The sequence below is a fragment of the Pteropus vampyrus genome, unplaced genomic scaffold (genome assembly GCF_000151845.1).
Source record: "Pteropus vampyrus isolate Shadow unplaced genomic scaffold, Pvam_2.0 Scaffold257, whole genome shotgun sequence".
Lineage (NCBI taxonomy): Eukaryota > Metazoa > Chordata > Mammalia > Chiroptera > Pteropodidae > Pteropus > Pteropus vampyrus.
In genome coordinates this window covers 1,046,307-1,056,938 of record NW_011889038.1, presented here as the reverse complement: position 1 = coordinate 1,056,938, position 10,632 = coordinate 1,046,307, and the positions used below count along the sequence as shown (strand labels likewise).

Here is a 10,632-nt window from a genome sequence, read left to right as displayed (position 1 = left end):
AAATTAAAATGTAATGACGGCGATGGCTGGGCCTCTACCAGACCTTTCGGGAATGAGAAGATCATTTAATAAGACCGTTTTTACCCACAAATGCAACTTGTTTATTTTGACCTCAGTTCTTCGAAATTGTCGACTCCACAATTGAAATATGCTGTGTGTTCCAACAAGGACACAGCAGCCGTAATGACAGACCAGCCCATCTGTGCTGCGAGAATGTATAATTTCAGCCTATAGTGGAATTTATATAGAGGCGATGATGTGAAAACTGCAATGCGTGGTACTTTCTTAAAAAAAAAAAAAAAAAAAATCCTGCTGAGAAGTACTGGGTGCCATGGAGAATGCTGATATTTTGCCTGATTTAAAAAAAAAAAAAAAAAAAAAAAAGATTCTATGGAATTTTACCGATTTGGGGAAGAGGTACAGTGTTATTTCTTACCCAAGTTAAAAAATTCAGATGCTAATTGATCACACATAACCATCCATCTACATAGGGTATACAGTGGAAAATGTGTTCTCCGTATACATTAAAATAATTAGATGAACATAATCTCAGTGGAAAATACTAATTTAGAATGAAAATGCTCATTTATGGAAATTAATTGATTTCATGCTACTCGCTCCTACCTTGTCCAAAAAAGTAAATTAATGCTCAGGAAATGTGACTATCACTCCAGGATTTAGGATTAAAAGCCTATTTCACCTACATTAATTATGCCAAAAATATAAAATAAGATGAGGCGTGAACAGCTATTAAAAACATAAATTCTTTAAAAATTGATTAGTCAGCCCCCCCATGCCTATCTGTCTATACTCTTGGCTCTTTTGCTGTTAAAATTTATTACACTCTGGTTTTTTTTTTTTTTCTATTCTTTTTATTTTGTCACCAGTGTTTTATTTGGTGCTTGTTAAATATTTGGGTGGAAAGACCCTGTGGCTCGCAGCAGCAGAACGTGGCTGTCACGATCACAGAGATGTTTTAATTATCTCCGCTGTATACGCCCGTCTCTGCAGCCCCAAGTCCTCCACTGCTGCCTAATCTCAGAGCAAAAGCGGCCACCGACCTTCCTCGTGTGGGCTGAGCTCGGTTTTTAATATTTGGTGGTGTCTGTCCCGGCCGGCTGCCCAGGCCCGCACAAACAGGGCCCACACGCCTCTGAATTGGGAAAACAAAGGTGAATTTATACGGGAATTTTCCTCTTAGTTGCAATATAGAACTTTCTGAGCCTGATTTTCCGTTTTCCATAAATCAAGACCCCCGCTACCCTGAAATGTGGGGAAGCCAGGCCACATCTGTGGGCCACTCTTTTGTCAGCCTGCCAGAGGGTGGATGTGAGCTGGGAGCTGAACTCCGTGAAGCCCACCTTTTAAGTGACAGGGCTCAGCAGTTCTGAAGGGTCAGAGATCAACAGAGAAACGGGCAGCCTGGGAGGCCAGCTGCCCAGACGCTGGTGGGCAGCCTGGCCTGGAGACAAATGTCTCCGAGGGACTGCTACCCGCAACGGCCATGGTTCTGGCCCTGGACGGTCAGCTGTCTCGGCCCACAGCTCTGCAGATGGGAACCAGGATGAGATCGGGGCTCAGGCAGGCGCCAGGCCCCCTCGGGGCCCCCCAGGGTCTGTCCGGTGGCCGTGCCCACTTGCGCCCCGCGCGCCATCTGTGGGCAGGGCGGTTATGAGCCGGCACGGCACGGTACGGTCAGCACTTAAATAAGGGCTTAAAAAACAAAGCCCGAAACAACCGAACAGATTTTGTTCCCATACTGAGCTGAGAGTCAAAAACAGCTTTTTTTTTTTCTTTTTTTTTTTTCCTCCAAAAACTAAAATAAAACGAAAGGGAAAAAGAACTGAATCCCTAAACTGTGGACGTAGCAGCATTAAAGATGCTGGACAAAATAAAAGGGCCTGTGTTTCTCGACAGCGTCCACCCTCCGTGTGCCAGGCTGGCCTGCCTGCCGAGGAGTTTGCCGGGAAGAGCGTGGACGCTTCTGGTGTTTTTCCCTTTGCCACTCCTGCGCTGCCAAAAATTAAAATAATAGTAGTAATAATAATAATAATGAGGCCCCCACGACAAACGGACACGACGGACATGAAAGCATAGGCCATGCCTATTAATACCTCCTGAAACGTCCGTTCAAATAATTGAACACGTAGCTACTGTGAAATAACAAACATTCATTTTTATTGTAATGTCTAAAGCCTGTAGCTTTGGATCTTAAAAATAAATAGGCTCGGCTTCTGCATTTTCCCTGCAGTTTTCAGAAGGGCTGACTTCACTGATGATATTGCGGGGGGGGGGGCCGGGGGGGGCGTCTGAAATAGAATTTTGAATTTCGGATAACCAATTAGGGGAAGGAGACGTAACAGGCAGCAGCACAAGATGGCAGAGCCCTCGGCTCGTCTCCAGCAACAGAGAAGGGAAAAGGTGACTTACCGAAGGCGCAGGAGGGCGAGGCGCTGTCTCAAAAGCGACGAGGTGAACTGGTGTCCCCTTGCCCAGCCGGTCGCAGCGGCAGGCGGCAGAGGGAGGTCCTGCTGGCCAGCAGGCCGTCCCCAGGTGCCAGCCCCCGTCCGACAGGCCCTCGGGCGTGCTGGTCTCTGGCCACCGTGGTCCATCAGTCCCTCGGTCCTGGCTGGCATGGCCTGGGCCTCGGCCACCCCGGCACCCGGAGGCAGGGCTGCCAGGAGCCAAGTGGCGCTGGGGGAGGCCCGGCTGCCAGCCCAGGAGGACGAGGAAAATGCTACTTTTGTCTCCGGCTCTCATCTGGCACTGGCTGCCCGGGGAGGGGGGGCCAGAGGCGGCCGCTGCGGCTCGGCCCCGCCCACCGGGAATTTTTGAAAGATGCTCATGGGTGCCGGCAGGATGGCAGACGTGGCAGAGGCGGGTAGCCAGACCCCCAAACCCACCACCACGCGGGGGGCGGGCTAGCCGAGGGGGAGCGGCAGGAGGAGGCAGGAGCCTCCGGCCACTCAGCGGCCGGCCGAGGAGGACGCAGGGAGTCCGGCCCGGCCCAGGCCCGGCCAGGCGCCAGCCCTCCCCGTGGCCAGGCAGCAGGGCCCCGGCGCCATGTTGGGGCGGCCGGCCCAGCCGGGCTGCTCAGGGAGTCCAGGCGGACAGGCTGCTGGGGATAGAGGCCACATTGTTCCCACATGGGCCCTGCAGAGGAGCAGGCGGAGGCCAGCACCCGGCTGTGCTCCCGGCCGGCTCCCCAGGGGCGAGGGGAGAGCCCCACCCCAGCAGCCGCGAGACCTCCGAGGGAGCCCACCCTGACCAACGCCCCGGAGGCTGTGCCGTGGCCACCCAGAGCCCAGGGCCGTGGGTCTGGACCGGCCTCGTGTCTGACCGGCCACCTGACCCTGCGCAAGCCACCCCGCCTCTCCCAGCCTCAGTTTCCCCATCTGGGTGAAGGCCAGGGAGAATGGCTGACTCCCAGGGCTGCTGTGATGGCGGTGAAAAGTGCACACGGAGTGCTGAGCCTGCCACCCGCCTGGTGCTCAGGCCGAGAGGGGCCACAAGGCGGCCAGGCGGCCATCCGGGGTCCAGGCACGTCACCACGGCCTCTCAGACCATCACAAATCCTCAGTTTCACCAAAGTCATCCCCCAGCACCACAGGGGGGAAGGTGACCATGTCGTGCTCCAGCCCTCGGACCCTAGTCAGTGACCCTGAGTTTTAACATGGGGGGCACTCATTTGGAGAGTTCTCAGACTTTGCTGCAGGTGTCTGGGCCGCATCCACGTGGCCAGGCTGTTTGCCCGAGTCTCTCCCTCAGCCCTTTATGTGGCCGGGCGCTGAGGACATGGCCGCCGGGCTGGCCCCGTTTAGGGTGGGCCGCAAGCCACCCGTGTGGGAAGGGCCGGCAGGGCCAGCTCTGCACTCAGGCAGAGGGGACGGCGTGGAGTGACCGTGGCTGGGCCTGCCTCCCTGGCTCATGGGCCTTCCTGTGGGCGAGGACTGGGTGGAGGTGGGGGCGGCCTGGACACCTCGACATCCGGGGACGAGAGCTGCCTGGCTGCCAGGAGGATGTTTTAATACTGCTTCACGCTCGCTCAGAGCCCAGCATGCCCGAAGCGAAAGTGGGGGGAGTGAGTAAGGAGGACGTGCCCAGGGGGAGCCCTCGGGTCCCCACTCTGGTCCCGCACACACGGCCACGTGACCAGCTCACCAGCTGATGCCAGAGACAAAGCAGGTAGGATTCCGATGCCACGGGCCCGACCAGCAACGGCTTGGCCCAGCTGCCGACAGCCTGGACCCGGGAGCAGAGGGTCCTCCGTGCTTCACAGGGGAAGCCACAGAAAACCGGGTGGCCATTTTGAGGCCAGCCCTGATGGAAGAGGAGGGAGAGGCTGGGTTCCAGCTGCAGGAGGAGGTGGGTCCCCCCACCCTGATACATACACATCATCACAGCCAGAAGTGGCCGCTGCTGTGCCCATCTGGCTGCCCACGAGGTAATGGCCTCCGCTTCGAGGTCTGCAGGCCAGCGTGAGACTCAGGACACGGCACAGCAGCCAGGCCCGAATCAAGTCCTTCTCAGAGAGCTTTGGCAGCGTCGCCAAGGGGCTGGGGCCAGGATCCCCACTGACGAGCCCTTCTCTTCCCGGCAGAACGGGGAGGGCTCCACAGGTGACATGCAGGGACCCTGACGTGCCCAGGACACACATGTCTGGAGAACCCGCACGTGTGGAGCCAGCAAGGAGCCCAGGCAGGTCTGCGTGACGTGATGTGCAACGCACACGCAATTCACCGCAGCCTCTTCCGGTTAAGGCACAAGAATGCTACAGCCCAGGCACCATCATTTTATTATAATTTAAAATGTCATTATAAAAGGCTGATTTGAATGTAAATATCGTTCTTTAACACATGAAAGGCGAATCTAGATTTAAGAGCCCCAAATCAGCAGGTAAATATTTCGGCTACATGCTCTTCCTGCCATCTGAAATCCCAGAATTAAAGAAGGGTGGTTCGCAGAGAAACCCGGCATCAGAAACAACGTTCCTTTTTTAATCGCAAGGGAAAAGCTATTACTCCTTAAAAAAAAAAAAAAAAAAAAAAGGCCCTTTTTACTGTGTGCCTCCCGTGTACGCATTTTCTGACCCCGACCGCCAGGCTCATTTGACGACATTAACCATTGCTTCTGTGAGTCCCATCCCTGCCCAGAAAACCTCTCGGCCCCTGATAAACAGCGGGCCACCGTCCGTCCACGCGGGCCCCTGCGCTTCGCTGAAAGGCAAGTCTCCCGTCCAAAATTTCACGAGACGACCGTATGGTATGCATAGCATTTTACTTTTGAACTCCCCCCACCCGCCGAAACAAGTGGATAAAAGCTTGCGTTTTAGGGTTTTTCTAGCCCGTGTCATGAGATTCCAGGCTTTTCCATCTCGGTTTCACCAGTTCTACCCCTGGCCTCAGAAGCCGTTTTGGCCATTCCCAAAAGAGAGCTTTCTTCATAGTACTGGGGCCCGGGGGGGGGCGGGGGAGACACAGGTCAATGCAGAAGGTGAAGCAGCTCACAGCTTAGAGATTCCAGGATTTAAAAAAAAAAAAAGCAATAGCAATTACAACAAAAAACAAACCTCATTTTTGAACCTAAATATTATCATTTTGCCAACAAAGTCTTTTGGGTAAAAGGGAAGCTTGGCGGGGAGTGGACTCTCGTCCCCCACCCACGGGGGCGACTCCCTTTTCTGTCTTCCACCTGCCTCAAAGGGGCATCCGCTGGCATGGGTCCAGGGCCAACTGTCCACAGCAGCCTTCCCAATGTCCCCCCCGCCACCCCACGAGTCTAGGAAGAGCTGACCACCTCCCACCCCATGCTCTCACTACAAGCCCCATTCGGTCAGACCCTGCCGAAGTCCCTAACATGAGCCGGGGCCCAGCCTCCTCTCCCGGGGTGCCTTCCTGGCTGCGTCGACGCTGTGGGTTTAGCGGGAAGAGGACTGAGCTGCTCCGGCACCATCCCCAGCAGCCGAGCAAGGAAGAGGAGGTGGCTCGTCGGTAGGCCTAGGAGGGAAATTCTGTTCATTCTATTAAAAAACTTCCACCCAGTGCTAACTCTGGGCCAGGCCTGTCGGGGGTTACAAACACAGCCTCTGCGGCAGGCAGGGTGTCTGAGGGCCTGTGCTGACTCCACCCACGCGGGCCAGGCTCTCCGGTGACCCGCAGGCTGCTCGCAAGTTCACCAGAGAAGGGATCTGGGATACCAGAGAATCACAAATGTCCAAAATCGCTCTCGACGGCCTCCCCCTAACCCGTTGAGAACGAACCCTTCCTCTTCCAGCCCGTTTTTCTCACTTTCATTCTGCAAACCCCCAGCTGACAAAAGCCAACCAGGCCTGGCGGCGCGGGGGCGCGGAGGTGGTGGTGGAGGCCCCCCCATCCGGCCCGCGATCCGAAACCCGGCTGCCTTCCTGGTGCTTGTGAACGTGCCCTTGCAACCCTTCAGAAAAAAAGAAACCACAGAAGAAAACAAAATAAACTTGAGAAAGTTTAAACTCCACTCAACAAAGAAAGCCAGACATTCCCACTGAAGCGTTCCAAGGACCAAGTCAGGGGACCTGCTTTCTTCCTTTTCTATAAATCTCTGTCTCTGACTGAGTTAGGGCCTGCGATACCCAGACACTCCAGCTCTGCCGTCCCAGCCGACGGGACACGGGTCGGCCCCCAAAATAAATACTTCGTATAAAAGGTCCATTGTCTTCACGTGGAGACAATTGTTGTTTTTTCTTCCTCCTTCGAGCCGATGCCTTTTAGGGTTCTCTCTTGTTCCAGCAAGAGGTTCTGATGAAGTGCAACCTTGCTGGGTCCTCCCGTACGACCAGCTGAGAGAGAAGACCCTCCCAGAGCAAATACCCCGAGAAGCGTTTGCCCAGATCAGGGCAAAAGACAATGAACTCGTCCAAGGACGCTGGTAGCTGGGGTGGCCAGCCACTCTCGACCCCCAAGTCAGGATGTCCCGCCCTCATTCTTTCCCTGGACCCCAAAAAGGTGGGGGGGGCGTACATGTCAGGCCCTGGGGCCAGGTTAGCTCCTCAAAGGAAGGGGTGCCTCCTCGTGAGCGTGATCCAGGACCCCAAGAGAACTTGGTCCCATATACTGCACGCAGGCCAAGTCTCAGTGACAAGGAAAGCCCGAGCTTTGCATGCTCACGGCCTGCCTTGAAAATATCACCAAAGCTCCCTTTGCCACCACCTGTGGGGCAGGGGAGTGTACTTCGAGGTGCCCTTTCTAGTGAAACCAAAACTGGACTCTGTTTCTTAGAAACTCAAAAATATAATAACGACCAGCAATAAAAATGGAGATTACCATTTACAACAATGACAATTAAACGGCAGCAGCCATTTACAGCGTCCCTGCCACGTGCCGGGAACTACGTTTTGTGGAAATAATATCATCTGAACCCTCCAAACAACCCCGAGGTCGATACCATTATTCCTGCTCTAAACCTCAGGGCACAGGCCCGGGGGGGGTGAAGTGACTTATCCAGGTCCCGCGGCGAACCGGGGGCAGGGGCCAGACTGCAGCTGCCCGGATGTGAGCTAGGACACCCCATTTCATGGGATTTCTGCAAGAGTATCCTCTCTTCTCCCCAAACGTGAAAACACACCCGTCAAGCCCAGTAACAACGAAGCATGGTGGTTTCCAGATGTTTTCCGGCCTGGGCTGGAAGGGCCTCCCTCCCTTCCCAAACACTGTCCCTCGGTGCATGTCAGTATCTGGACACTGGGGAGCACCCGCCCTGGCCTCTCCCTCTGAGGCAGGCCTGGTCCAGGCCAGGACGGAACAGGCCCCAGTACCCTTCCGAGGATGGGTTCGGAGTCAGCCCCGGTCGCATGTAAACCACACAGACCCAAAAGGAACCCCGCTGCGAAGCTCCCCACTGTTCCCTCTGAGCGAAACAAATGCTGTCTGCACCTGTCCACGAGGTGAGTTTGAGACCTGGCCACGGTGGAGGCCTGATCACCGCATGCTGCCCAAGTGAGCGGCCGGCCCCCACCAGAGGCCCCGCAGCCAGGATCCAGGGCCTCCGGCGGCCGGAGGCTGGGCACGGCGAGGCCCCAGTGCAGGCAAGGGGCCGCCTTCGTTTAAAAAAAAAAACCAAGAATTCCAGGGCCACCTTCCCACCGGGCCACCACGGCCCGTGAGATCCTGCCCCCTGCCTGGTACGGTCTTTCTATTAAATCCAGAAGTGATTTTAAAAAAAAGACAGGCACCAGTTTCATTTCCAGAACCTCGTCTTTTGTGTGCATGTCATCAAAAATAAATTGTGCCTGCCTGGGATATCCCAACACGGCAAGAAGCCCCGGTAGGACCTGAGTCTCCACTGGAACTGGGCTGGCTCTAAAGGACAAGGACAAAGGCAGGACAGGGCGGCATTGGTGACGAGGCAGGGCCTCGGTCCGTGGGGCGGCCCGAATGTTTGCTGGAGGCTCCCAACCCCGTCACCTTCTGTGTTCCAGGGGGACACTTAGGGACAGGAGATGGACCTCTGGAGCTTTGACAAACAGCAACTCCCTGCTACGTGGCCCTGGGGGTGCATCCTCGGATGCTCGGGCCTTTCCCTGCTCCCCTTGTCTGGCCTACAGGCCCGTGAAGGAGCTACGGGTATCCTTGTTTTGGGGTCTGTTTGAATCCTGGGGGATGCCCAAGAACCTGGGCAGAATGCCACACCATTCCCACACATGTCACGATACGTTACAGGTCCTCTGTGGACCTGGGAAACGTCTCCCGCGTTTTGCAGGTGAGGCCCCGATGGAACTTGAGCTTCTCATAATTACTAACCTCGTCGTCGCCAACACCACGCCAAACACAGCTCACGGCTGGAGCGGCACCGCCTTCGGCAGCTGTGCCCCCGTTTCTGAGATCACTCCCGAGCCTCCCACCCCAGGTTTCGTGTCTGCTAATTGCCTCTGATAAAGTCATAAATAAAAATTCAAAATGCGGGGGGTACGGGAGGGTTAACGGGCTGGCGAAACGGCGGGCCAGGTTAGTCCGCGAGACCGAAGCAAACTTTCAGCCTCGCGGCCAGACCTTACTGAAACCTTCTCTTGCCTCTGGGCTCTGGGAACCAGGCAGCACCAGGCAGCCCAGGGAGAGGGAGAGGGAGACGAGAGGCAGGCCTGGGCTGCTCAGGCCTCTGTCCACGTTCCCGATAACATGGCCTCCAAGCGCCAGCTCACAACTCTGGGGTGTCACGGAAACAGCCCCCCCACCACCACCAGTATACTGTGGCCCAAGCACCCATCGAGGTTATCAAAACCACATCACACGATGAGGAGGCTGGAGGAGAAATCGCACCTGTGCTGTGATCATATTAAAAAGCGGGCTTAATCCCCCACAGGTATGGGTTTCATTTTAACAGAATAGGTACACGCAAGTACAAACATGCATTTTAAAACCCCAAATAGCTAGAACCAATGGATTAAAATAAAATGAAAACAGTGCTGGCCTGCAGAGGCTGCCTCGGCTTCTGAAACCCAACTTTGAAGATGTTAATTTCAGCGTTCCCCTAAAACCCTGTAATTAACGGCAAATGTGCATTCCTTCACCCCTTCTCTTGCTCCCCACAAACTGCCCAGGGGCCGTGGCCAGGCCTGTGTGTGAGCCACCTATAAAGGGGGGTTTATTATGCAAAGTTATGAGTTGTTTTTCGTTTTATGCCACCATAAACAACAGCTTCCACACAAGGGCCTTGCACTCAACCAGCCCCATCGCCGCCGATGCTTGACGAGCCCCCCCCCCGCCCCCAAATCAACTCTCCATAAATGCCGGACCAACGGAAAAAATAAGCAGTGCTGGTTTAGGAAGAGGATGAAAGATTTCAATTTTTCAAGGAAGAACTGTAGCTCCCAAATACCCCTTCTAAACACATCTACCCTGAAAAGACATGTTTTCTCTTTTCCTTCTATTCTGTTTGAGATGCCTGCCAACGCTATTTTATGTGTGCAGCAAAATTATCTCCGGCAAACAGCCCGCACACCTGAGATTAGAAGCTGTATTTCACAAATTCCAAGTTGCGGAATGTTAAAAAGACGGCCGTGGAGTTCTTGCAGGCTGGCGCGGCTTCGGGTTCAAGAGCAACCTCCTTCGCGTGCCCCTCGTCTGTGGAAGGCCTGTCCTACAGAAGGGCTCTTCTTAGAAATCTCTTCATTAATATTTAAATACTAAGTACCGAAAGTGAGAAATGCACTTACCGCCCTCCGGAGTCGCCTTGAACCCCACGGTGACCGTGGCGCACAGGTCGATGGCCGTGCCCTTGCCGGAGGAACGCGCCCGAGCGCAGCGAGCGCTGCGCTATGGTGCCCACCGCCGCACAGGCCCCGAGTCCCGGACTCCAAACGCCTCCCTCCCTCACGCGCCGAATCGGCGGGAGCGAAGCGGTGGCTTCTCCCGCGACTCTTCGCAGGGCCGGTCGGCTGCGGGACGGCGCCCGGCGAAGTGCACAGCCAGGGCCCGCTTCCCCGGTCCCGCACCGCGCCGCGGACCGCGCCGCTCCTCTTCTCCCGGCTCCGGCTTCTCTGTACTGAACCACCGGACCTCGACGAAGAGTGGCCCGCAGGACGGGGGTCTCCGCGTCCGCGACCAGCGCCGCGAGGGACCTTTGTCCTGGACGAAAACGAAAGCGCGCCGGGCCGGGGGC

At 55.6% G+C, this 10,632-nt stretch overlaps 1 protein-coding gene across 1 annotated transcript in view; it reads right to left on the bottom strand.

Moving 5' to 3' along the window:
* The window catches only part of LOC105302045, a 28,056-nt gene extending 24,430 nt beyond the window's left edge, over positions 1 to 3,626 (bottom strand). Inside the window, exons 1-3 of the mRNA XM_023520345.1 lie at positions 3,571 to 3,626; positions 2,431 to 2,674; positions 1,494 to 1,654 (exon numbers count right to left, since the gene is read on the bottom strand). Of these exons, the coding sequence (XP_023376113.1) occupies positions 1,494 to 1,654; positions 2,431 to 2,674; positions 3,571 to 3,626 (461 nt within the window). The remainder of the gene's footprint in view (positions 1 to 1,493; positions 1,655 to 2,430; positions 2,675 to 3,570) is intronic.
* Between the last annotated feature and the right edge of the window lie 7,006 nt (positions 3,627 to 10,632).